At 34.5% G+C, this 27,320-nt stretch overlaps 1 protein-coding gene across 3 annotated transcripts in view; it reads left to right on the forward strand.

The window, feature by feature from the left end:
• IBTK (inhibitor of Bruton tyrosine kinase) overlaps nt 1-10,786 on the forward strand; it is a 97,042-nt gene extending 86,256 nt beyond the window's left edge. For all 3 annotated transcript variants that reach the window (XM_044246645.1, XM_044246661.1, XM_044246652.1), the window contains 3 exons: nt 7,617-7,688; nt 8,096-8,228; nt 9,283-10,786. In XM_044246645.1, the coding sequence (XP_044102580.1) occupies nt 7,617-7,688; nt 8,096-8,228; nt 9,283-9,414 (337 nt within the window). In that variant the 3' untranslated portion in view covers nt 9,415-10,786. The remainder of the gene's footprint in view (nt 1-7,616; nt 7,689-8,095; nt 8,229-9,282) is intronic.
• The last annotated feature ends 16,534 nt before the right edge of the window (nt 10,787-27,320 follow it).

A 27,320-nucleotide genomic window follows, 5' to 3' on the forward strand; every position in this document is an offset into this window, starting at 1 on the left:
TAAGCTGTGAATTATCCCTCTCTTTTCTTGTGGATATTCAGCTTCGTACTTTTAGGTAGATGCCTCCCATCTGGTTGTATACATGCTTATTAAATCTCTCTCATGTGGGCTGGATGAGGTAATGAATCAGTCATCCCCCACACTTTCTTCTAACAGTTGTCCTATCATTACCAATCCCCTAATCCTTTCACAGCCAGATTTCTCAAAAGAGTTATCAGCTCCCAATCACTTCTTAATCCAGTCTGGCTTCCAGTCCCATTACTAAACTGAAACAGTTCAGATTAAGTTCAGCAGTGACCTCCATATTGCCAAAAACATGAACTTTTTATATGACTCATTCTATTTAAAGTTCAATTACAGGTCATATTCTCATTCTTTCTTAGTATATTCTTAGTATAGCTTCTATTTTCAGTTAGCTATACACTAAAAACTCAAAAATCATATTGCCTGCTCACAACTGTCACCTGAGCTTCAGCCTTATTCAGTTTTCTTCTTCATAACTCCATCCTACTTGGATGTTCAGAAATATTTTAACTTTGTCTAAAACCAAACAATGTTTTCCTCAAACTCCTTTCATAAAATCAAACAAAATTACAAAGCAGCCCATTCTTCCTGATTTTTCTTCCAAAATTCTTCCTGATTTACCCAAAGAAAACAAAAATATGAATTCAAAAAGTTACATGGCACCCCTGTATTTATTGCATTTTTTTTTACATTAGCCAAGATATGGAAGCAACCTTAGTGTCCATCAATTGATATATGGTTAGAGAAGATTGTGTGTGTGTGTGTGTGTGTGTGTGTGATGGACTATTACTTAGTCATAAAGAAGAATTAGATCTTGTCATTTGTGAGAGCGTGGATGGACCTAGACGGTACTATGCTAAGTGAAATAAGTCAAACAAAGACAAATACCATATAATTTCACTTCTAAGTGGAGTCTAACAAAACAAAAGAAATAAGCAAAACATTCATGTCTATAAATGGGTATGTTGGTGCCAGAAGGGAGGGCGTTGGGAGCATGGGCAGAATAGATGAAGGGGATTAAGAGAAACAAACTTCCAGTTATAAATAAGTCATGCGGATGAAAAGTACACAATAGGGAATATAGTCAATAATATGTAATAATGTTGTATGGTGATAGATGGTGACTACACTTGTGGTTAAGCATAGCATAATATATAGAATTGTTAATCACTCTTTATACCTAAAACAAATACGGCATTATATATTAATTCTACTTCAATTTAAAAAAATGCGTATATGAAGTCCAGTTCTTCATGAGAGGAATGGATTATTTTATGGTTAACTGGAAATAAAAAAGTGTATCATAATGCTTAGTTTAAAATAAGGATAAAAGTTCTCCTTTAAAAAATCCATTCTTCCTGAATTTTCTTCCTTGTTAAATGGCAAGTCTTTACTATTCCACCTTCCTTACTAATATTCGGTCTATCATCAGGACACTCCAGTTTTAACCCTTAATATATGATTTAACCCTTAAATCATATATTAAATTGTATCTCCACTGTTTTTACCTTCATTCAGATTACTATGATCTTTCACCTGGGCCACCCTGAGTAGCCTCCTAACTGGTCTTGCCATAACCTATCTTCCTCTACTCCAGTATATTGAGGCAGTTATATTCTTTTTTGAAATGGCAGATGTTATTGCTCTTAGGGTAAAAGCTAGAATTCTTATCTGGGCTTTAAGGCCTTCGTAGTCTGTTTTCTTCCAACCTCTTATCTTTCTCTTTTAACATCTCTGGATTTTCTCTATCTTGTTCTTCTCTCAGTTTCTCAAATACCATTTACTTCTTGACACTACCCTTTAACTAGTTGACTCTGATTCTTTGTCTCTATTCAGTTATATTCTTTGGAGAAGTCAGACTTCCCTTACTGGGTCAGTATTTTATGATATGTTCCCATAGCACTTCTCACTCATCACACTTTTCACAGTTATTAGTGTGATTCTTTGTCTAATGTTTTCAACTATAAGTATTTTAATGTCTGTATATCTAACTATATGTTCAATGAAAGCATAGGAGAGTCATCTCAATGAGAGATTGATCTGTGCTCCTCACTGAGTTACCAATGCTTAGAATATTTTCTAGCATGTAATAGAGTTCAGTGAGAACAAGATGATAAGTTGAGGTAAAATTGTAGCTGTTTCGGGGCACCTGGGTGGCTCAGTGGGTTAAGGCCTCTGCCTTTGGCTCGGGTCATGATCTCAGGGTCCTGGGATCGAGCCCCGCATCGGGCTCTCTGCTCAGTAGGGAGCCTGCTTCTCCCTCTCTCTCTGCTTGTTTCTCTGCCTACTTGTGATCTTCTCTGTCAAAGAAATAAATAAAATCTAAAAAAAAAAAAAAAATTGTAACTGTTTCAGGTAACATTTGTTTCTAATGAGTAAGTTATACTGTATGCTTTTGGTGTGTAAATTGTAAGTTATGAGCATTAAGTTCATTTTAGTATTTTTATATTTTAAATATTAACACTATAGATTGAAATTTTCTTACTTTCTTTGGATAAGTCTGTCTTAAAATACTGACGATCTGTGGTTTCATAGTTGATCACTAGAGTGTGCTATAACATCAAGGCTCTTAATTGTGAAAAGTGGCTTCTGCTATTACATGGGTTTGGAAATTGTAAAGGAGTGTATAATAGTATACAGTATTCTACAGGAGTATTTTATCAGTATATACTATAATACAAGAGTATTATATAGGAGTATATAATGGTGTCATGCCATCCATAGCTTGTCTGTCTGGTAAGTGGAAGTTAATGTTTTAAATAGCTGTATATTATCACTGATCACTGTATAATATCATATGACCACTGAGAAGGGGAATTGCTTGACTTTCATTTTTTAATTTCATTATAGAAAACGTGAACTCATAAGTGAGCTTTTTAAAAAAGAAATAATGAAACAAAGTAAAATATTAATTCACCAAATTATATATGAACAGTATTCTGCTTGCCTCTATCAGATATATACATAGGAAGTGTTAAATATAGGCCTAGTCCCTTAAATATGTTTGAAATATCTAGTTGGTAAGTCTAAATGTGCACACCTGAAAGGTAAATGAAAGGTCAAGAATGAAATTGGAATACAATATAACAGTATTAAGTCACAAGCAGTATATGATTTAAGTGCCAGGTGAGTGGTGAGAGGGGAAAAAATGACTATGGGTTGGAATTATCAAGAAAAACCCAAGTGAAGAAGGGCTTGAGTAATAGTTCATAAACACTTTTCTTATTCAGTGCCAAATATTTGATCATTATATGTATGGCCATAATGAATGATGTCCAAAAAATATTGATCTATTGCCACAAGCTTTTGAACATAGAATGGGATTTTTAAGAGAGCAGAAGTGTAATAGAGATGGTGTAAATAGAGGTAATAGTGAGAATTATAGCTGGAAGACAAATGGTATGTTCCTTTAGGGAATTTGTGTGGCAAGTGTAATGGAGTTCATCTTAGGAAATTCCTCAAATCATGTATTCTTGTTTTAAATGTAGAAAATGTGATTACCTCCACCCTCCACCCCCTCCCACCACCCCCGCCAAGGCTAGGGAAATCCAGGAATGGCAATGTTATTTGGGGATGTTAAAATGCAGAAAGGAGGGATTTGTGGAATTTATGTGTTTATTGTTACTTATATGTTCTTTTTCATTTTCATGTGTTTTCTTTCATTTTCCTTCCACTTAAGCATCCCTTTATGTAATTCTGGGCAGAAAATGATCTTGTGTTTCTTATTGGCAAGGAAAGCTACTTGCAAGGCAAAAATTATTCTGTCAGCTCTAAACATAATTAATGTAATTGTAAATAATTGTAATTAATTATAATTTATAATTTGTAAATTGTAATTTGTAATTAAGCTAATACAGAATTCCTTAAAAAAATTAAAAGTCAGTGGTATGAGTAAGAAGTAATTTAGTTATTCTCAAAGTCTAAATTTGGTAAGATTAATGTTGTTCAGTTTGAACAAAAATCCCTGAAAGTAGATTTTATTATAGCCAGACTTTTAATGTTGCTTTTATTTTCAGAAGGCTAAATTTTATACAGATTGTCTATTGAGAAGTCTGTTTCTGTGTTGCAAATACCTACAACTTAACAATGCTGTATTTATTATCTGAAAGCTTATCATGTTTTTGATATTTGTTTAATCAAAGCTCTAATAGTTTTGCTTCATTCTAAGATGAAATTTTCATGAACTTTCAGTTGTTTGGGTAAATTTATAGCTAATGAGATTATCCACTGAAAAAATCAGTAATGGAAAGACTTTTGGGATTACAATGTTAGAAAACAGATTTGAGTTTCAGTCTAACACAGTAGCCCTCTGTGAACCTTTCTGAACAAGATTAAGCACATCTAAAATAAGAATAATATCATACAGGTTTATTATAAGGCTTAATATCTGATAATGCATATGGAAGTACTTTATAAATGATAAAATGTTATACAGGCCAGTTGTTATACTTAAGCTCTGATTGCTTAAGTTTGATTTAACAAGGCCTAAATAAGATACTTTAGTCCTGATACTCCATCTGTTTTAGCCAGTACCATATCATTTTTCACAGACAGCTTATAGCTGCTCTTAATTAAATAACAATTGTTTCTACAATATTTTTCCATTTCATTGAAAGTGTCAAACACTTAGCCAATCCTAGACACTGGAGGGATTTTTGAATAGCACTCAAGTCATTATCTGTGTTTATTCGATGTTATGCTTTAGTGCCCCAGAAGGCCTCTAATCTCTAATCTCAGACCGACTTTAGGACATTTCTTTTCTTTCTTTTTTCCTTTCTTTCCTTCTTTCTGTCTCTTTCTCCTTCTTTCCTTCCTTCAAGGACTTTTCAAGGAACTTAACCATGGAATTTGCATTTAGTCACTAAAGTAGCACTCTATTCTATCAGAATGTAGAATTTTTTTCATTCATTCTGTAGCTATTCTAGTCTAGATACTCATCATCTTGTAAAATTTGTTCTAGTAGCTTTCTAATTCATTTTCTTAGCTTCATTTTTCTCCTGGCTAGACGTTTTTTACTTCATCCTGGAAATTTCTCTTATTTTGGATATCATAGGTCAAGCATCCTATAGATTTCAAGTCCTAGAGCTTAAAACTAAGAACCTATAACTATACCTATTTTCAGTTCACTGAAAAGAACTCTCTAACTGAGAGTTATCCGTAATTCAAAGGAATTAGGAACTTAAAAAAAAAAAAACTGTTTTCATTTCATATTTAAAATCCTCTGGCTTTCTTATTCTGTTATTTATTCTTTAATTCTGTTTTTACAAACAACTGTGTTCCACGTATTCTGTTGGACACACGAGTGAGGCACAGTTCTGTACCTTGAGAGACTAGTCTAGCAGTTAAGACAGATGTGAAAACAATAGCAACACAGTGTGGGAAGCTCTGTAATAGTAGTTGAAAGTGCCATAGGAGTAGAGAGAAGGTGGTATTTGAGCCAGTCCTTAAAGAATAAGAAGACATTTATAGTGGAATGGATTCTAAACTAAGGGAAATTATAGAAATAAAGACAGGTTTATGATAATGGAAAACATACTGTACTCTGAGTGAAAAAGATCTGCTTCGTGTTCTGTTTCTGTTACTTCCCAACCTGTGACTCAGGCAATTATATATAATATTCTTTGAGTTTGAATTCCCTAATCACTGTAATGGAAATAATACATGTTTTCTTTATAGAGTAGTGCAAAGATTAAGTGAGATAAAATATTTGAAAATACTCTCAGTGAATTTATTTGCCCATGCATCAGGTCTAAATGTTTTAGCTTTCAGTGCATTTTGTACTCTGGCACTCATGGTTCATTTTAACTTTAGTTCTCTTTTAATCTCTTCCAAACTCTAATCCTGCCATTCTATTAATATCTTTACTTAAGTTACCAAAGTCTTTTACCATTCCATATATTTTACAGCCAGAAACCCTATTTCAGTGCCACTGTCCTCAGCTTTAATGCCATTTCTTCAGTGAAGCCCTCATGTCCATTCTCCTATGAATCCGTAGTACTTTGTGCAAATTGGTACAAGTATCAGTTGTTTTATCTCATATTGTTTTATCATTGTTTATAGATTTTTTAAAAGATTTTATTTATTTATTTGACAGATCACAAGTAGGCAGAGAGGCAGGCAGAGAGAGAGGGGGAAGCAGGCTCCCCACCCAGCAGAGAGCCCAATGCTGGACTTGATCCCAGGACCCGAAGGCAGAGGCTTTAACCCACTGAGCCATCCAGGCACCCCTATAAATAGATTTTTAAATCTTTCCTCTCAGAGTTTTTAGAGGGGAAGGGACTAAGGTTTTTGTTTTTGTTTTTGTTTGTATCTTAAGGTAGCCACTAGATAGTTTTTGACGTAGTGTTCAGTGATTCATTGCTTGCATATAACACCCAGTGCTCATCACAACATATGCCCACCTCAGTACCCAGCATATGCCCTCCTCAATACCCATCACCTGGTTACCCCATCCCTCCCATCCCCCTCCTCTCTGAGACCCTCAGTTTGTTTCCTGGAGTCCATAATAGTCTTTCATGGTTCATCTCTCTCTCTGATTTCTCCCCCTTCAGTTTTCCCTTCTGAAGGGACCGAGTTTTTAATCAGCCTAATTTTCAGCACTATAGTGCTATACATACCTAACAACTGTACAGATGATCCATAAATAAATCAGGAAGCCAATATTTTAGACCCTGTTTGTTCATTCTCTGACTTTGTATTAAATCTGCCTAGGCCTAAATTTGCTCATTCCTGAAAGAGGGCATTTGATTAATCCTGATAACTCTAGGTACCTTTCTAGGTATAAAATTCCATAATTAGGCCAGTCTCTGTAGTATCTTTGTTAATTTTTTTTTCCCTTACAGGAAAACTTCTACCGCCTCATCCTATACCTCTTTGATTGTCTTCTCCATGAGGCCCTCTCAAATACCAAATCTTTATTTTCATAGTCCTTGTTAGATAGAGTTATTTTCTGCTATATATCATTTTATATATTGTTTACTCATTTTGTGATTTCGTAGAAAAAAGAAATCATATCTTATATGTTTCCATCCTGGCTTAATGCCTGGCTTATTAAAGTATTTACTCTATTAGTTGTTCATACAATTTGGCTAATTATCTGGTGTGTATGTATTTTGAAACTTAGTGCTAATTTTTCATTTTTATTCATAAACTATTATTAATATAAAACTTTATTTACAAAGTTTTCTGTATTTCCTAATGTGTGTTTGATAATAGTAAATGGCTGTATGAGTATTATTAGAAAAAATAGAACATTTCTTGCAACATCTCTCTGGTATTTTATACACAGGATTTTATAACTACCTATAGATTCTTTTTTAACGGTTTTTATTTATTTGAGAGAGGGAGCCTGAATGCTGGGCTTGATCCCAGAACACTTAGATCATGTCCCGAGCTGAGGGCAAACGCTTAATTGACTGAGACACCCCTGTAGATTTTTTTTTACTTATAATTTTAAAGGTAAGTCTGACTTCCACTCATTAACTTGAATCCTGAGTCAGGACTTGTAATTCTTCCTCTGTATTTCTATTAGTAAACAATTTTACTAATATTAGTAGAAGTTTTAACCTCTGGCTTTGGCATTTGTTTTGCAGTTGCTCCACTCATGGTACCCCAGGACCAGAAGGCAACCATATTTCAGATTTACCACTTCTAGACAGTCACAAGTAAGGCTAACTGATTAGCTTTGGAGCCTCCAAAGCTAAGCTATTGTTTAGTAGTGAAAGATAAGACTAAAAATTGGGAATAGTATATTGAATAGAATGAGTTTTCTGACTACTGTCTATTCCATAGTTTGAGTTACCTTTCTGTTTGGTTATATCATTTCTGTTCCATCCAGCCTTTTGGTGTTTTCTAAAGTTTTCTCTATAGCACTGATCCAAATAAAATATTAGTTCTCCTTGCTTCTCTTTCTCATCTCACCATTCTGTAAAGAGAACGCAAAAGCTTCCAAGTCCCTTCATATTGTAGGTCACTGGGGAAAAAAAATGTAACACTGTTTAATTTTCAGAGGAGAATTTATATGCAAAAATTTGCAATGATGAATGAGAACTCATTGTTACTATTCTTTTAGTCCCTGGCTGTCTTCTTCATTGACTGCTCCTTCCATGGTAGCCCCAGTCACTTTTGCATCTATTGTAGAAGAAGAACTACAGCAGGAAGCAGCTCTTATCAGAAGTCGAGAAAAACCCTTGGCTTTGATTCAGGTAGGTAATGTGCCTTTATGGATTTAATTTAGTGAAGGGCTAGATAACATTTCATCTTGAGAAAATTATGTTTGTTTTCATCACAAAGGTACATATATTTATCATGTTAAAATGTAATATAAAACTAAGGGACTCAATAGTATTAATTGAAGGAATTCAGGATAATTTAGAACAAAGCAATTGTCACAAGGGTAACTTTTTTTTTTTTTTTTTAACACCGGCGATGCTTTGGACTGTTTTAGTTTTTTTAAAAAGTGATCAATAGGGCACCTGGGTGGCTCAGTCTGTTAAGCATGTGATTCTTGATTTCGGCTCAAGTCATGATCTCAGGGTCATGAAATCAAACCCCCTTTCTGGCTCCACACTGGGCAGCGGAGCTTGCTTAAGATTCTCTCTCTCCCTCTCCCCCTCCTGCCACACTCATGCGTGCTCTCTAAAAAAAAAAAAATAAAGTTTTTATATAGATACACACACACACACACACACACACACATACACATATGTATGAAATATATATATTTTATTACATAAATATATTATATATATATATGTGTATGAAAGTGATCAGTAATGAACTTGGCATTATCTAGTACTTATGGATCAGTAAGTGTTCTTAGGTTGTAAGCCACAGATACCAACTTTGGCTAACTTATGGAAGAGAGAAATTATTAGAGGATATTAAAATTCCACAGATTTAGTTGAAAGACCAGGGAGCCAGGGTTGGAAACAGATAAGACCCATAGTTGTCCTGAAGAGTTAGGAGATTTGGAAGCAGAAAGTATCTCACTGAAATTATTGGAATGAATGGATTCCAACAACTATTTTCAGGGTTTTTTTTTCTTTCTGCTCGAGACTAAAATTCAAGGGAGGGTGGTTATCTGATTATTCTTTTTCAGGCTTTAAGCCTTCTGCTTGCAAAGGGAATAGCAGGATACCTAATTTAGTTCTGCTGCATTGTATTCATAGAAAGTGGTACTTCCACAAAAGGAGATTTAAAAGCTAATATAATCCTGCTGAAAGATTAAAGCAAGTTTTTTTTTCACCCTTTTTTCAGATTGAAGAGCGTGCGATACAAGATTTATTGGTTTTTTATGAGGCATTTGGCAACCCTGATGAGTTTGTCATTGTTGAAAGGACACCACAGGGACCACTGGCAGTACCTATGTGGAATAAGCATGGATGCTAATTTGCTCTGGAGATGAAATGCATTTTTCATCAGTCATGATTGTTATAAAGAAGAGCTATGGAAAAAGAGTTCTTACAAATTTGGTAACATCATTCTACAAAGAATGAGAAAGGATCTAATTTCTTTAGTACAGCTTAGGTGTGTAATGTCTGTATGATAAAAACAAATGCCACAGAATTGTGATTTTAGTAACTTTTTATGTAAAAATGTGAGAGGAAAAACTTCACTAGGTTAAAAGTTTAAGTAGAATTACTTCTTCTGAACAGTCTGAAAAGGAAAACATGAGTGATTAAAGTATAAAATTTAAGAGTGAGGAATGGAAAATAACTTTCCATTTGCGAATTTGGGATAAATAATTTAGAAGATATTGCCAAATATCTGTTGTCACTCTTTTTTTTTTAAATATGTGATATTGATCAGCTTAAAGTAGGAGCATCAGCCATTACTTCTGATCCATTAATAGCCAAATTTTGTGTTTGCAGTTATAGTTTGTTTTCAGTCTTGTCTTTTGATCAGGCCGTCAATGTTCCAGGTTTAAGTGTGGACTGCTCAAATGCTGTATTATTTCAATTTGTACAACACATTTTACATTAAATTATGAAATACAGTGCAAAGAGAATGTGAATGCTATTCTGAAGCTTAGTCTGAGATAATGGTTCCTTTATTAAATTTGGAGTCATTGTGTGTTGTTTTTTGGTGGGGAGGGGAGACCATATAAAAACCTGATTATGAATCAATTTCTCGAAATATTAAAGTTTTCCAAAATAGATGGTTAATTATACATACAAGAATTAATAGTTTTGAAGACTCTTTACAATATTATGTAATCAGAAGTTCTCTGAGCCTGAGTTATATGAATAGACATATGCATTGTTTTTTCTTTACAGTATGATGTTTGGTTTTAAGTGTTTAAGTTTGTTAAAAACAAATGTTAAATCTGTGCTCCAGTAAACTAGACAAATTGAGAAGGTTAATGTTCTCATTTCTGAAACATAATCCTAGGAGAACATATAGGCAATTCACTGCTGTAATTCAGGTGATGGAAATAAGTCTGAAACTAACTTAATACTTGAGGTTTAGCTCTACCTAAAACAGCAAATTTGTAAGCATATGTGCAATAAAAAATAATCTTGATCCATTTTAGTGTTAACATGTCTTCAATATCTGGTACTATATTGACATCTACCACAGGAGGAATTACTAGCCGGTGTTGTTTGCATTGATGCTGTGTGTTCATTCCTTCATTGCTTGAAAAAGGCAGTTTTCCTAAGATGCGTCTATGATAAGTTTTATATTATGTTTAACTAAATTGAAAAGAAATGGATTTTGTAATGTTTTATTGAAGTTGCATTAAAGAGGCTTTCTGAAGTAATTGCTTTATTTCATATGAGGCTTTGATTCTTAATGCATATTGGGATCATTAACATTTATAGATGCTATAAAGTGGTGGTTTTCACAGTGCGCTCCATGTTGCCTGGAAAGCACCCTAAAAAGCCTTTGTTGGATGGGATTTGAAGGAGGGACAGGGCTAACTGAGTCTGTGGGGCATTTACAAAGCTACATGGGAGTGTTGCACTTTCTGGCCCATTTTATATAGTGAGGTGTTATATGGAATTTCATTGGGGGGTGGGGGAAGGAATTCTTTTGCTAGTAAAGTGAAAGATAAGCATGCTATACACTGTAACTTCCATAAATAATTCCATGAAGATAGTAACCTAATACTTTACCACCAAAAAGCCCAGGAAAGTGATGCTCCCCCTTCCCACCAACAACAATATTATTCTGCCTGTAGTATTTAATTCATCTTTAATCTCCTTGATTTAAAGACTTAACAGAATTGAAGAAAATCTGGATATTGTCAATTTAAAGGATCAGGGAGTGAAGAGGTTTTTAAGATTGACCAAACAATCGTAGAACTCTTTAGCCTGGAAAGGTGATGGTTAATGGAGGTAGAGTGGTAAAATAAGAATATTTTGAAAACTTGCAAAATTGCCAAGTCTGCCAGTCAAGTAAATTTTTTGACAAAATACTAGGATTTGGGACCTCTCTTAAAGTTCAAAAGAGGTAACTTTTAAAACAAAGTTAAGAGATTCCTACTTTATATTATATAGGAATGACAGAGATAGTTGAGAAATACTGCTAGTCAATATCTAGGTTTGTTCAATAGCTCTTGGAGATTAGGTGTATGTGTTTGCTCATGATAAGGGTGTTAATAGCTGTTTCATAAAATTTTAGATCTGAAGAAGCCTAATACATTAACGTTGCATATTGTCTTCATTTTATTAAAAAAAAAAAAAAAAAAAGGCGAACTCCAGAGAAAGTGGCTAAGAATGAAGCCTGTCTTTTCAGTCTGATTCCCCTAGAGCCGTGCCTCCTAGAAATTAGCAATTTAACCAAGACTGAGAACAAATTTAAAAGGCACTTAGAAAAGATAAATGTAACCAGAAGCTTTCAGAATTGTCTGTTTAAGAGAACTTTGCAGAAGAAACTAAAACAACCTCCTACCAAAGAATTGGGAACAAGTGATCCCAGGATTTATGGTACTGCTTATCTGTATCTTTTTTGCTTGAAGTGATGCTCAGTTATGTTCAGATACCAGAAAAACCTGATCTTTCCTATACACATAACCATCAAACTGTATCTTGGTCTTTATGGATTTTATTTATTTTATTTTTTTAATGTCTCTCTACTTGGCTGTCTTTACTTGTCTTTCTGCTTGGCTGCCATTTCATCTGTGTCAAAACTGAATTCTTGATATCCCAAACTTCCTGATCTTTATTTCCTTATCTCTTATTTTGTCATTCTGGCTGAACTTTTGGATTCTACTTTATCTCTTTCCCCATTGCCCCCCCCCTACATTTATTGGTTGTCCAACTCCTATCATTTATTTAATCTTTTTCCATTTCATTCTTCATTTCACTTATTTCCATTACTACTACTGTGTTTTATGTTCTTTTTTCTTTCCAAAAATTCTTAGACCTTTTGGTCTCAGTACAAAAGGTTTATACTGATAAAATATTACTGAAAACTCTAAAGAGCTTTTGTTTATACATGTTACATCTATTTGTATTTAAATTAGAAATGTAAAAATTCAATTCATTTAAAAATCATAATCATGTTAAATAACATTTTTAATAAAAATGTAACTATTTTACAAAACAAAATTAAGATTGGGATCATTTTATATTTTTATATATAAAAATGCAAATACAAAATAAATATAAAAATAAATACAAAATAAATATAAATATAAAAACATATGAGTCAGTATTTCAGGTTTAGGTCTAGGCTGTCTGGGTTAATAGAGGACTCCTGGATTCTCCTAACTGCTTCTACATTCAGTCTGTTGCAGTGTCATTTGTCATACAGTGTCTGGAAACTTGAGAGACTGAGATAAGACAAGTTATGAAAATGGTTTGGATCTGACTCCTGAAAGTTTGAGAACATGGTTAAGAACCACTTTAGTCCCTTAGCTGCTAACCCTTTTTCCATCTGCTTGGTGCGGTCCATTAAACTTGTTAATTTCCAAACTAATAGCCCCAAGGAATATGTCTTTTCTGTGCTTTGAAAGCTTAAAACTTAAGTTACTCCCTCACACTTTGAGTAAGTTCACATTTCCTCAGTTTGGCCTTCAAGTGATTTTTTTCCCCCCATCTCTACACGTGGTGGTAGAGCCAAACCTGACCTGATATTTATCCCAAATAGATTTTGCTTTGTTCATACAGATGTCTGCCTAAATTTTTCTTTCTCTTCTCCTACTGAAATTCTCTTGATCCATGATTAAGGCAACCCAAATTCTTATTCCTTCATAAGCTTTTTCCTGTTTTTTTTTCTCCCTGTAGCTTCTCAAAAGAAAAAACAATATACATGGATTGACTGTATTCCCATTTCCTTTCAGCACTTTATGCCTTACAGGGTACTTGTCATATTCTTTCATTAGTTCTGTTTTCCTATTAGTCTTTATCTTTCATTAAATTACTTGTACTTTGAAGGCACAGACTAAGCATTCCTTTCTTTATGTGTTTTATTTAAAATCTTGAGCCATAACACAGTTAAGTGCAAAAGACAAAAATACTCAGCTAAGTGACTTACCAGTAAATCAAGAAATGGATCATTAATAGCACCTCAAAAGAGGTACTGGATTTGATTTGATAATACCTAATTGAGAACTTTTACTTCTGTAACTCATGAGAGATAATGTGGTTTTCTCTTCTGTGGTTTTCTCTTCTGTTTTTTTCTGGCTTTAGAATCATTGTAATAATGGCCTCATAGAAGGAGTTCAGAAGATTTCCTCCTCTTTTCTGGAACTGTTTATAAATAATTGGTATTATTTCTTATTTAAATGTTTGCCAGCATTAACAACTGAAGCCATTTGAGCTTTTCTTGGATGAAAAAATCTTTATTAATTCAGTTTCTATTTCTCTGTAGGTTGTAGGCGTACTGAGATTTTTAAAAAAATATCTTCTTGAGTCAGTTACAATAATTTATGTGTCTAGGACTTTATCTGAATAGTTTATTGGCAAAAAGTTTTTCACAGTATTTCTAATCCTTTTAATCTCTGTAAGATTGGTGAGGTCTCCACTTTCATTCTTGATTTTGGGTCTGTGTTTTTTCTTTTTACCTTGATCATATTACTTTTGTCTATCCAAAGAATAAATTTTGAGGTTCATTGATTTTTCCCCTTATTTTTTTCCCATTGGTTTTAACCCTGATCTTATTTCCTTTTTTATGCTTGCTTTAGCTTTTACTGTTCTTTTTCCAGATGTTTAAGAGCTTTTTTCTAAATATAGGCATTTAAAGCTATAAATTCACCAGTTAACACTGCTTTACCTGCATTCCATAAATTTTTATGTTTTGTTTCTATTTTCATTCAGTTTAAAATATTTTTAAAATTCCTTTTGATTGTTTTTTTGAACCATGGATTATTTAGAAGTATATTTAATTTCAAAATAGTTGGGAATTTCTCTACCCTGTTGTTTATTTTTGTTCTAATTTTGCTAAGTTTGGAGAATCTATTTTATATTGTTTCAGTCCTTTTAAATTTATTAAGACATATTTTGTCATCTAACATACATAGAATTTAGAGATTATTCCATGTGTTCATAAGAAAAATATGAGTTGACATCATCTTATGAAATGGCAGCTTATAGAATTTTGTTTTCTGTGTTGAGACTGGAAATTGTTACCTAAATAAAGGATAGAAGTAGAGGCTGAAGATCAAAAGGTATGGACGGTGCTGGATATCAGTCTATTTGCACCTCGGATCCATTCTCTTTTCTTCTCTTCACTATCCTGTCTTGTGAGGCTGAACTCTAGAACTTTACCAACTAGCTCATTTTCCTTCTGGCTTCGGGTTACTTTAGCCAGTTTGGAGCAACCAGTATACTGCTGGCATATTGACAGGAGGAAGGAGACTGAACTTTTTCTTTTTTGTCTTTTGTCTGGAGAGCTTTTTATTAATCAGTAGCAAAAGGGGACTATTTATAAATTGCTTATAATTCCCTTTACATCTCAAATTTTATTATGATTTTTTAAAATTTTGAATTTTCGTAGGTGCCCTAAAGTCCAGTAGTCCTAATTCTAACTTGATATAAAGAAAATAATAGTTTTTCCTAAGATCATCCAGAGAGGAAATCAACAACGAAATAATGTACTTAAGTGACATGTTAAACCAGAGGGACTTAACATTTAATGAACATTCCATCCAGGAACAACAGAATACACATTCTTCTCAAGTGCACATGGAACATTCTCCAGGATAGATCATAAGTTAGTCCACTAAACAAGTCTTAGTAAATTTAAGAAGACTAAGGTGATACCAGGCATCATTTCTGACCACAATGGTATAAACAAGAATCAATCATAGGAAGAAAACTGGAAAATTCAGAAATAATGTGGGGATTAAACAACATGCTACTGAGCAACCAATGGGCCAAAGAACAAATAAAAAGAAATAAAAAATACCTTGGGAAAAATGATAATAGAAATACAACATAATAAAAGAGGATGCAGCAAAGGTGTTTCTAAAAGGGCAATTCGTAGCAATAAATGCTTACATCAAGAGATAACAACAAAAAAATCTCAACCTAACTTTATACCTCAAAAAAAAAAAAAAATGAGGAACAAATGAAGTCCAAAATTAGTAGTAGGAAGGAAATAACAAAGATCACAATGTAAAGAAATTAAACAAACTAGAAAGATGTGTATCAATGAAACTAAGAGCTGTTTTTTTAAAAAGGTAAATAAAAAGACCCTGAATCACCAAGGAAAGGTTGAAAAAGAAAAACAAAGCAGGGGGCATCCCTTGCCTGATTTCAAACTTCACTACAAAGTTGTGGTCACCAAGACAGCTTGGTACTGGCACAGAAACAGACACATAGACCAGTGAAACAGTTCAAAGCCCAGATATGGACCCTCAACTCTACGGTCAAATAATCTTTGACAAAGCAGGACAAAATATACAGTGGAAAAAAGTCTCTTCAATAAATGGTGCTGGGAAAATTGGACAGCTATGTATAGAAGAATGAAACTTGACCGTTCTCTTACACCATGCACAAGGGTGAAGTCCAAATGGATGAAAGACCTCAACATGAGGCAGGAATCTAGAATCTATAAAAATCCTAGAGGAGAACATAGGCAATAACCTCTTCGACATTGGCCACAGCAACTTCTTTCAACATATGTCTCCAAAGGCAAAAGAAACAAAAGTGAAAATGAACTTTTGGGACTTCACCAAGATCAAAAGCTTTTGCACAACAAAGGAAATAGTCAACAAGACAAAGAGGCAACCCACAGAATGGGAGAAGATACTCGCAAATGACACTACGGACAAAGGGCTGATATCCAAGATCTATAAAGAACTTCTCAAACTCAACACCCCAAGAAAACAGTCATGTCAGGGAAATTGGGCAGAACACCTGAACAGACACTTCTCCAAAGAAGACATACAAATGGCTAACAGACACATGAAAAAGTGTTCATCATCTTTAGCCATTAAGAAAATCCAAACCAATACTAATTGAGATATCACCCTACACCAGTTAGAATGGCCAAAATTAACAGGACAGGAAACAACAAGTGTTGAAGAGAAGATGGAAAGGAGAACCCTCTTTCACAATGCAAGGGAATGCAAGTTGGTGCAGCCACTTTGGAAAACAGTGTGGAGGATCCTCAAAAAATTAAGACTAGAGCTATATGACCCATCAATTGCACCACTAGGTATTTACCCAAAAATACAGATGTAGTGAAAAGAAGGGTCATCTGTACCCCAATGTTCATAGCAGCAATGGCCACAATTGCCAAACTGTGGAAAGAGCCAAGATGCCTTTCAACAGATGAATGGGTAAAGAAGATATGGTTTATATCTACAATGGAGTATTATGCCTCCATCAGAAAGGATGTTGATAATTTTGTATCAACATGGACAGGACTGAAGGAGATTATGCTAAGTGAAATAAGTCAAGCAGAGAAAATTATCATATGGTTTCACTTACTTGTGGAGCATAAAGAATAACAGGGAGGACGTTAGGAGAAGGAAAGGAAAAGTGTATTGGGGTAAATTGAAGGGGAAGATGAAGCATGAGAGACTGAACTCTGAGAAACAGGTTGGGGGGCGGGGGGATGGGTGAGCCTGGTGGTGGGTATTAAGGAGGGCACGTATTGCATGGAGTGCTGGGTATGGTGCATAAACAATCTTGGAATACTGAAAAAATAAAATTTAAAAATGAATAAAAATAAAAAATAAATTTAAAAAAATGATCATTAGCAGGACCACCCCAAGGGGAAAAAAAGAGGACACAAAATTAGAATGAGAGAGATGTTACAACTAAGACCAAAGAAATAAAAAGGATCCATAAGTTACTATGAACAATTATATACCAATAAATTTGAAAACCTATAAAAATGGATAAATTCCTAGAAACACACAACCTACAAAGACTGAATCATAAATAGAAAACTTGAACAGACTAATAATTCCTATTCAGGACATTGAATCGGCGATCAAAAACCTCCCAGCAAATAAAAGTGCAGGACCAGACAGCTTTAGTGATGAATTCTACCAAATATTTAAAGGAGAATTAAGAACAATCCTTATCCAAGTCTTCCAAAAAAATAGAAGAGGGAACACTTCCAAACTCATTTTACAAGACCAGGATCACCCTAATACCAAAGTCAGAAAAGGACACACACAATCCTATATCCCTACAATCCTATATCCCTATATCCCTAAAATTACAATCCTATATCCCTAATGAACACTGATGCAAAATCTTCAACAAAATATTAGCAAATCACAATCAATAATACATTAAAAGGATCATATGTTATGATCAAGTGGCATTTATTTCAGGGATGGTTCAATATCTGTAAAACAGTGTGATATACTACATTAACAAAATGAAGGACCATCTTTAATAGATGCAGAAAAAGCACTTGACAACATGCAGCACCAATTAATGATTAAAACTCAACAAAGTCCATATAGAGGAGATGTACCTCAATACAATGAAGGTCATATACAACAAGCCCACAGCTAACATTGTATTCAGCAGTGAAAAGCTGAAAGATAAGAAGACAAGGATGCTCACGCTTGCCACTTTTATTTAACATAATATTGGAAGTCCTAGCCAGAGCATTTTGGTAGGAAAAGAAGTAAAAGTCATCGAGATCAGAAAGAAAGAAGTAAAACCGTCACTACTTGCAGATAATATGATACTGTGTTTACCACTATAAACCCTGAAGACTTCACCCAAAAACTGTTAGAATAAATGAATTCAGTAAAAGCTTCAGGAATCAAAATAAACACACAAAAATCTTTTGTTTTTATATACTAATAATGAACTATCAGAGAATTTAAAATGATCCCATATACAGTTGCAGCAAAAAGAATAAAATATCTAGGAATAAATTCAACCAAGGAGGTGAAAGATCTGTAACACTGAGAACTATAAAATATTGATGAAAGAAGCTGAAGAAGACATAAATAGATGTTCTGTACTCATGGACTGGAAGAATTAATGTTAAAATGACCATACTACCCAAAAGAATCCCTATCAAAATTCCAGTGTCATTTTTTTTTTCTCAGAAATCGAACAGTTCTGAAACTGTATGACTGAGTATGTCTGAATAGCAAAGCAGTTTTGAGGGGAAAACAAAAAAGCTGGAGGCATCACATTTCTTGATTTCAAACTTTAGTACAAAGCTGTAGTAATCAAAACAGCATGGTATTGCCATAAATAAAGACACATAGATCAATGGAACAGAATAGAGAGCCCCAAAATAAACCCATACATTTATGGTCAGTTAATTTACAACAAAGGCATTAAGAACATACAGTGGGGAAAGGAGAGTCTCTTCAACAAATGCTGTTGGAAAAACTATCATACATCATGTATAAAATTAAATTCAAACTGGATTAAAGACAGAATAAAGACCGGAAACCATAAAATTACTAAAAGAAAAATAGGTGATAAACTCTGACATCAGTCTTGGCAAGGATTTTTTGAATTTGACAGCAAAAGCAAAGGCAACAAAAGAAACAAATGGGACTACTTCAAACCTAATAAACTTCTTCTGCACAGTAAAGGAAGTCAATAAAATGAAAAGGCAACCAACCAAATGGGAGAAAATATTTGCAAGTGAGGGGCTAATATTCAAAATATATAAAGAACTCCTAAAACTCAACAAACATGTGAAAAGATGCCCAAGTTACTAATCACCAGGGAAATGTAAATCAAAATCACAATGAAACATGGTGAACCTGTCAGAATGGCTAAAATAAACAATACAAGAAATAACAAATGTTGGTGAGGAAGTGGAGAAAAAAGAATCATTGTACACTGTTGGTGGAATGCAAGCTGGTACAGCCACTGTGGAAAATAGTATGGATGTTCTTCAAATAATGAAAAATAGAATTACCATTATGATCCAGTAATTCTATTATGGCGTATTTACCCAAAGAAAATGAAAACACTCATTCAAAAAGACGTGCATATTTTCCCCTTTAGCTCGTTCTGATTTGACCTCTTAAGGTCCATTCATATATCCTGAGTTGCTCGGAATTTTCTTATTTCTGAGTAGATGTGATTATCCACTTTGATGAGTTTAACTGATGACTTCAGCTTTCAGTAGACTTCAGCATGGTGCTTTGCTCTTACAGCCCAAGCCAATTCAATACCAGCAGGCTGACCTCACATCAGCATCTCAACAGCTCATCAGTTCCCCTAGTCACCTCCACATTGTAGCCTACAAAGCATGGCTTCACTTTCCTTGTGGTGATTTTGTGTAGTTGTGCTCCTTCACTAGTTGGCCCCAAATGGCCAGAACGCTGTGTATAAATAAGTTCTGGAGATCTATCACACTTCAAACCACTGATAACACTGCTGATTTTATACTTAAAATCTGCCAAGACAAATCCTGTGTTCTCTCTCTCTCTTACACACACACACACACACACACACACACACACACACACACATACATTACTACTACTAGGAAAGGGGGAAAGAGGAAACTTTGGGAGGTGATGGATATGTCTATGACCTTGATGGTGGTAATGGCTTCAGGGAAGTACACTTATTACCAAACTCATCAAGCTGTATACATTAAATATGGACAGCTTTTTACCTATCAGTCATACCTCAGTTAAGTGGTTTTAAGAAGTAGATGAAATAAAGAAAAAACAAGTGAAAGAGCTGAACAGGGATTGTGTTTGATCTGGGTCAGGGAGCAGCTATTTTGGCACAAGTCTTTTTTTAGAAGGGCTTGAATTCTAAGCTCTGTAAATATATAATACTTTAAAAATTGAGAAATTAACTATAAACTCAAAAATCTATTAGATAAATGGCTTTATAGAAAAGAAAACCAGACATATATCTTGCTCAGTATAAATATTGATTTACCTGGTGTTTAATCTTAAAATTTGAGACTGTAAAGCGAGTACCCTGAACTTGGTTAACATGAAAGCTCCAATTATTCAGCTAAGTTTCCTTCATTAAATAAGCCCCAGTGTCAGAAAATGTATACTGTAAAGCATCTATCTTCATTTGCTATAGCTATCAAATATTTTAAGGCAAAAACTATGGTGGAAGCATTTAGATTATTTACTTCTATTAGATCTTGTTTCAGAGTATTTTTTTTTAAACTTGTTAAAGCAAAGGACTTTTGAATCTTATTGTTATGTAAAAACAATACAAAGAGAAAAGTAAATTGTGTAATCTAATAAATTACCAAAATATATCATAGAGCATAAGGAATAACACGGAGGACATGGGGAGATGGAGAGGAGAAGGGAGTTGGGGGAAATTGGAGGGGAAGATGAACCATGAGAGACTGTGGACTCTGAGATACAAACTGAGGGTTTTGGAAGGGAGGGAGGTGGTGGTGGTTGGGTGAGCCTGGTGGTGGGTATTATGGAGGGCACATATTGCATGGAGCACTGGGTAAGGTGCATAAACAATGAATTCTGGAACACTAAAAAGAAAAAATAAATAAAAAATTTTGAAAAAATGAACCAAAGGGCTGCAAAAAATTAATAAATCCACCCAGTAATGGGGAAAAAAAAAAATATATATATATATATATACCAGAGAGATAGAGCAGTAGATAAGTTTATTTAAATAAACCCTTTTCTGGGGCACCTGGGTGGCTCAGCTGGTTGAGCCTCTGCCTCCGGCTCAGGTCATAATGTCAGGGTCCTGGGATTGAGCCCCACCTTGGGCTTTCTGCTCAGCAGGGATCCGCTTCCTCCTCTCTACCTGCCTATCTGCCTACTTGTGATCTCTCTCTCTCTGCCAATAAACAAACAAACAAACCCTTTTCTAATAAACATATTAATTGCTGGGCCTTCCTATATGGACTATTAGTCAGTAAAGAAAGTAACTCCAAAGCAGAAAGTTAACAAAATCAGTTAAAGTTTATCAATATTTGGGTTTGTTTTTTATTCAAGCTAAACATTTTTAAAATTGGTCTTAATTTTGTGTTCCATTTTAGTCTTAGATTTTTCTTTGGAATCATCTGAGGTTTATATTTAAGAACATGTGTTAATAGTATTCCAAAATTAGAAATTAGAGCTGTTTTACAGGTAACTATAAATTCAAATTTTTATGTTTAATGTAATAAAAGTCTCCAAATGAGGCACTATCTTTCAGATTCATAGAAACAGATGGCATATTAATTTAGAAATTTTAGTAGTGAATTACATCAAAATCATAAGCTTAAGAATTGAAGTGTGAGAGTTTTCTGTGTTCTGTATAAACACCCAGTTGCTACATGGATAATATTTAAAGATGGATAAATGTTTAAATAGAATTACACAAAGTACATTCATCAATTTATTTTTCTGTCTTCATTTCATTGTGAGCCAAATAAGTGAGCTTAAAGGACAGAAGGTAAAATAAATTTTTTTTAAAAAATCAAGTCATAAACATCAAATCAAGCAAATTTTGCTCCATTACAGTTTATAGCTTACTTTAATGAATAAGTCTTAAAATTCTATGGAACAAAATATTCTGGAATTTAATGAAAGTATATTTTGTATACTTTAGGATGAAGAGGAAATAGTAATGTCCACCCTCACTGAAAAGAAGTATTTTATAAGATAGAAAATAAAAGCATCATAATTAAGTTAAATTCATAACAACTTATGCCTGACACTATTAAATGGCTTAGTTTAGACTTCTGAAGTGTTCTCTTGATAGAAATTATAGATGATTCTATTAAAAATATTTTAAGTATTGTGTTGTTGTAACCCAGTTCTTCACTTGTGTAATATTTAGAAGAAATAAAATTTATTATCATTTTAAGTTAATTTTTAGAGAAAATAAATTTATAACTATTTTATCTCTAAAGTTCTATTTGTTACATATGTCACTGGTTTCAATTAAGTCATTTAAAGTTTCTAAAAAAATTTAAAGTTTCTGAAAAAATTACTAATTGCACTTATCAATAAAAAGTGAAATGGAAATAACAGTAGGCTGAAATGAAAAGATAAATTTTCTATTACCTTTCAAGAATAACATAAGAATGACCAGTCTAATAGGTAATAAAATAGTGTATTTGACTCATTTTGCTGTCATGAGACATGGAAAACTTTTAGGGAAAAGAGGCATTTAGTATGATTTTATATTAGATGCATGTCTATAACCACATAATTAAAACCATCACCATCAACATCATATTCATTACCAAGCAGCCTTGGAACATTTAATTTGTGATTATGCAATGAAGACTCAAGAAGGGACTTTTTCAACATGCTTTATTTTAAAATCTACACTAAATTCATTTAACCAGTGATTTATTTATTTATTTATTTAAGCAGTATCTCTGAGGGATTGGAGTTCCATGGAAAATATTCTGGATTATACTGGCATCATAGTTAGATATATGCTGGGCGCCTAGGTGGCTCAGTGGGTTAAGCCGCTGCCTTCAGCTCAGGTCATGATCTCAGGGTCCTGGGATCAAGTCCCGCATCGGGCTCTCTGCTCAGCAGGGAGCCTGCTTCCTCCTCTCTCTCTCTCTGCCTGCCTCTCTGCCTACTTGTGATCTCTCTCTGTCAAATAAATTAAAAAAAAAAAAGTTAGATATATGCTGTTTTTTCTTTTTCTTTCCTTTTTTTTTTTTTTTTTTTTAAAGTAGGGTCCATCCCAGTGTGGAGTTCAGTGTGGGGCTAAAATTCATGACCCTGAGATCAAGACCTGAGCTGAGATCAAGATTTAGGATGCTTAACTGACTGGATTGACTAGGTACCCCAAAATTAGTTATAAAGCTCTGGAATTAGACAAACTACCAAGTCACTTTACCACTCTGAGCCCTGAGTTCTCACTTTTTCATTAAGAATAAAATTTTCTACTTAATGAGAGTATTAGAGATTGTTACTTCATATAAAGAACACAGTTTATTATAAGCATAAATAAAAAAGTGCTTGCTTATCAAAAAAGCATTAGTTGAAGCAGAGTTCACAAATGCAGATACTGTAATTCCTCATCAGAATATACAAATCCTAGGGGGAGGAAGCAAGATGATGGAGGAGTAGGAAACTGAAATATCATTAGGTCCCAGGAGTTCAGCTAAATAGTTACCAAACCATTCTGAACACCCTACAAACTCAACAGGAGATAGAAGAGATGAAGAGCAGCAATTCTAGGAACAGAAAATCAGCCACTTTCTGGAAGGTAGGACGTGTGGAAAAGTGAATCCAAAGTGACTGGAAGAGAGACCATGGTTGGGGGGGGGCGGGGAGGGCAGCTCCCAGCAAGTGGTGGAGTAGTGCAGCACAAAATTGGAACTTTTAGAAATCTGCTTCACTGAAGGATGTTGCTCCACAGGCTAAGTTGGGGTGGAGCCCTTGTGGGGACATGTGGTCTCAGGACCCGTGGGTTCACAGAAAGACCGGGGATGTCTGAGTATGGCAGAGGTCCCAGGTATCAGAGCGGGGAAGCCAGCTACAGAGACAGAGCCAAGGAGTGAGCTCTCAGCTTGGAGTTACCTTAAACCATGATCCAAGGCACAGAAGGGCCACTGCTTTTTGAGCAGGGACCTCACAAGTGTCAGATCCAGAGAGAGCCCCTCCTTCCTCCTCCAGGAGGAGTGGCACGGGAGCACACAGCAGGAATCTGCTGGGTTTGGAGACTCCAGGGCTGTGTGCCAGAGATAGAAACACTCATCACAGGCTGGGTGAATATGGAGCATGCCCGGAGATGAGGGAGACGGAGGGATGGACTACTTTTTCACTGACAGTGCACTGTGGAATGGGGCCCCAGCTCTCGGCTCCTATGGGCCAGAGATTGGGAGGCCATCATCTTCGTTCTAGTCTTCCAAAGCTGTATGGAAAGTGTTCAGGGAAACAAAAACTCCCAAGAGCAAAACTGAGCAGATTACTTAGCCTGGCCCCTGGCAATGGCAGTGCAATTTTGCCTCAGGCAAAGACATTTGAGAATCACTGCAACAGGTCCCTCACCCAGAAGATTAGCAAAAACATCCAGCCAAGACTGAGTTCACCAATGAAAACTGCAGAACTTCAGAGCTAGGGGAAAGCAACACATAGAAGTCAGGGCTTTTCTTCCCATGATCCTTTACATTTCTTAATTTTATTTTTATCTTATTCTATTTTTAAACATTTCCTCTTTCCTCTTTAAATGTTTTTATTTTTTTTTCTCTTTAAATGTTTTTAAACTATTTTACTTAACAATACCTTTTTAAAAAGTCTTTTTAAATTTTCATTGTTATATTCATATTTTATCTCTTCATTATACTTAAGCTTATTTTTTTATATACATATAGGTTTTTTTTTCTTTAAGATTCTGGGATACAATTTCTTCTAATACATCAAAATATACCCTAAATCTAATGCATGGCTTTGTTCTAGTCTCCAGTCTGATCATATTCTGTTTTTTTCTTTTTCCAACCAACTTATCAATTACTTTCTTAGAATCTTTTTAAAATTTTCATCTTTATATTCATCTTCCATTCCTTTATTGTGTTTACCTTTTTTTTAAAAAATTTTTTATTAACATATAATGTATTATTAGCCCCAGGGGTACAAGTCTGTGAAACACCAGGTTTATACACTTCATAGCACTCACCATAGCACATACCCTCCCCAATGTCCACATACCCTTATTTGTGTGTGTGTGCATGTGTGTGTGTGTATATATATATATATATATATGCATGAGGTTTTCTTTTTTTCTTTAAAATTTTGGCAGTAAGTTTCCTCTAAGAGACCAGAATAAACCCCAAATCAAGTGGGTGGCTCTGTTCTATTCAACAGTCATATATATATATATATATATATATATATATATATATATATGATTTTTTTTCACCCTTTTTTTCTCACTCAAGTTTTGGGTCTCTTCTGATTTGGTTAGTGTATATTTTTCTGGAGTCTTTGCCACCCTTTTAGTATTTTATTCTCTTGTTCATATATTCTTATCTGGATAAAATGACAAGATGGAAAAACTCACCAGAGAAAAAAGATCAAGAGGTAGTACTGATCCCTAAGGACCTAATCAATATGGACATTAGTAATATGTCAGAACTTGAGTTCAGAATGACGGTTATCAAGGTGCTAGTTGGGCTCAAAAATGGTATGGAAAATATTAGAGAATCTCTTTCTGGAGAAATAAAATCCCTTTCTGGAGAAATAAAAGAACTAAAATCTAGCCAAGTTGAAATTTTAAAAAGCTATTAATGAGGTGCAATAAAATAATGGAATCTCTTACTGCTAGGATAAATGAGGCAGAAGAAAGAATTAGTGATAGAGAAGACCAAATGATAGAGAATAAAGAAGCTGAGCCAAAGACAACCAACTACTGGATCACAAGGGGAGATTTGAGAGATAAGTGATACCATAAGATGAAACAATATTAAAATAATTGGGATCCCAGAAGATGAAGAAAGAGAGAGGGGGACAGAAGACATATTGGAGCAAATTATTGTAGAGAATTTCCCTACTATGGCAAAGGCAACAAGCATCAAAATCCAGGAGGCACAGAGAAGCCCCCCTCTCAAAATCAATAAGAATAGGTCCACACCCCATCATCTAAGAGTAAAACTTACAAGTCTTAGTGACAAAGAGAAAATCAGGAAAGCAGCTCAGGACAAGAGGTCTGTAAACATACAATGGTAGAAATATTAGACTGACAGCAGACTTATCCAAAAAGACCTGGCAGACCAGAAAGAACTGGCACTATATATTCAGAGCACCAAATGAGAAAAATATGCAGCCAAGAATACTATATCCAGCTAGGTTATCATCGAAAATAGATGGAGAGATAAAAAGCTTCCAGGACAAAGAAAAATTAAAAGAATTTGCAAACACCAAACCAGTCCTACAGGAAATATTGAAAGGGGTCCTCTAAGCAAAGACAGAGCTTAAAAGTAGTAGACCAGAAAGGAACAGAGACAAGATACAGTAACGGTCACCTTACAGGCAATACAATGGCACTAAATTCATATCTTTCAATAGTTATCCTAAGTGTAAATGGGCTGAATGCCCCAATCAAAAGACACAGAATGGATTAAAAAAAAAAAAAGACCCAGCAACATGCTATCTACAGGAAACTCATTTTAGACTCAAAGACACCTCCAGATTTAAAGTGAGGGAGTGGAAAACAATTTACCATGCTAATGGAGATCAAAAGAAAGCTGGGGTAGTAAGCCTTTTATCAGATAGATTTTAAGCCAAAGACTATAATAAGACATGAGGAAGGACTGTATATCATACTTACAGGGCCTGTCCAACAGGAAGATATAACAATTTAAAATATCTATGCCCCTAACATGAAGCAGCCAACTATATAAACCAATTAATAACAAAACCAAAGAAACACATTAGCAATAATAAAATAATAGTAGGGGACTTTAAGACCCCCTCACTGAAATGGACAGCAATCAGCCAAGCAAAAGATCAACAAGGAAATAAAGGCCTTAAATGACACACTGGACCAGATGGACATCACAGATATATTCAGAACATTCCACCACAAAGCAACAGAATACACATTCTTCTCTAGTGCACATGAAACATTCTTCAGAATAGATCACATCCTGGGTCACAAATCTGATCTCAATCAGTATCAAAAGATTGGGATCATGCCCTGCATATTTTCAGACCACAAGGCTCTAAAACTAAAACTCAATCACAAGAGGAAAGTTGGAAAGAACTCAAATACATGGTGGCTAAAGAGCATCCTACCAAAAAATTAATTGGTCAAGCAGGAAATTTAAGAAGAATTGAAAAAATTCATGGAAACACATGAAAATGAAAACACAACTGTTCAAAAATCTTTGGGACACAGCAAAGGTGGTCCTGAGAAGAAAGTATATGGTGATACAAGCCTTTCTCAAGAAATAAGAAAGGTCTTAAGTACACAATTTAAGACTAATGAACTAACACACAACAC

Source organism: Neovison vison, chromosome 1 (genome assembly GCF_020171115.1).
Source record: "Neovison vison isolate M4711 chromosome 1, ASM_NN_V1, whole genome shotgun sequence".
In the NCBI taxonomy this organism is placed as follows: Eukaryota; Metazoa; Chordata; class Mammalia; order Carnivora; family Mustelidae; genus Neogale; species Neogale vison.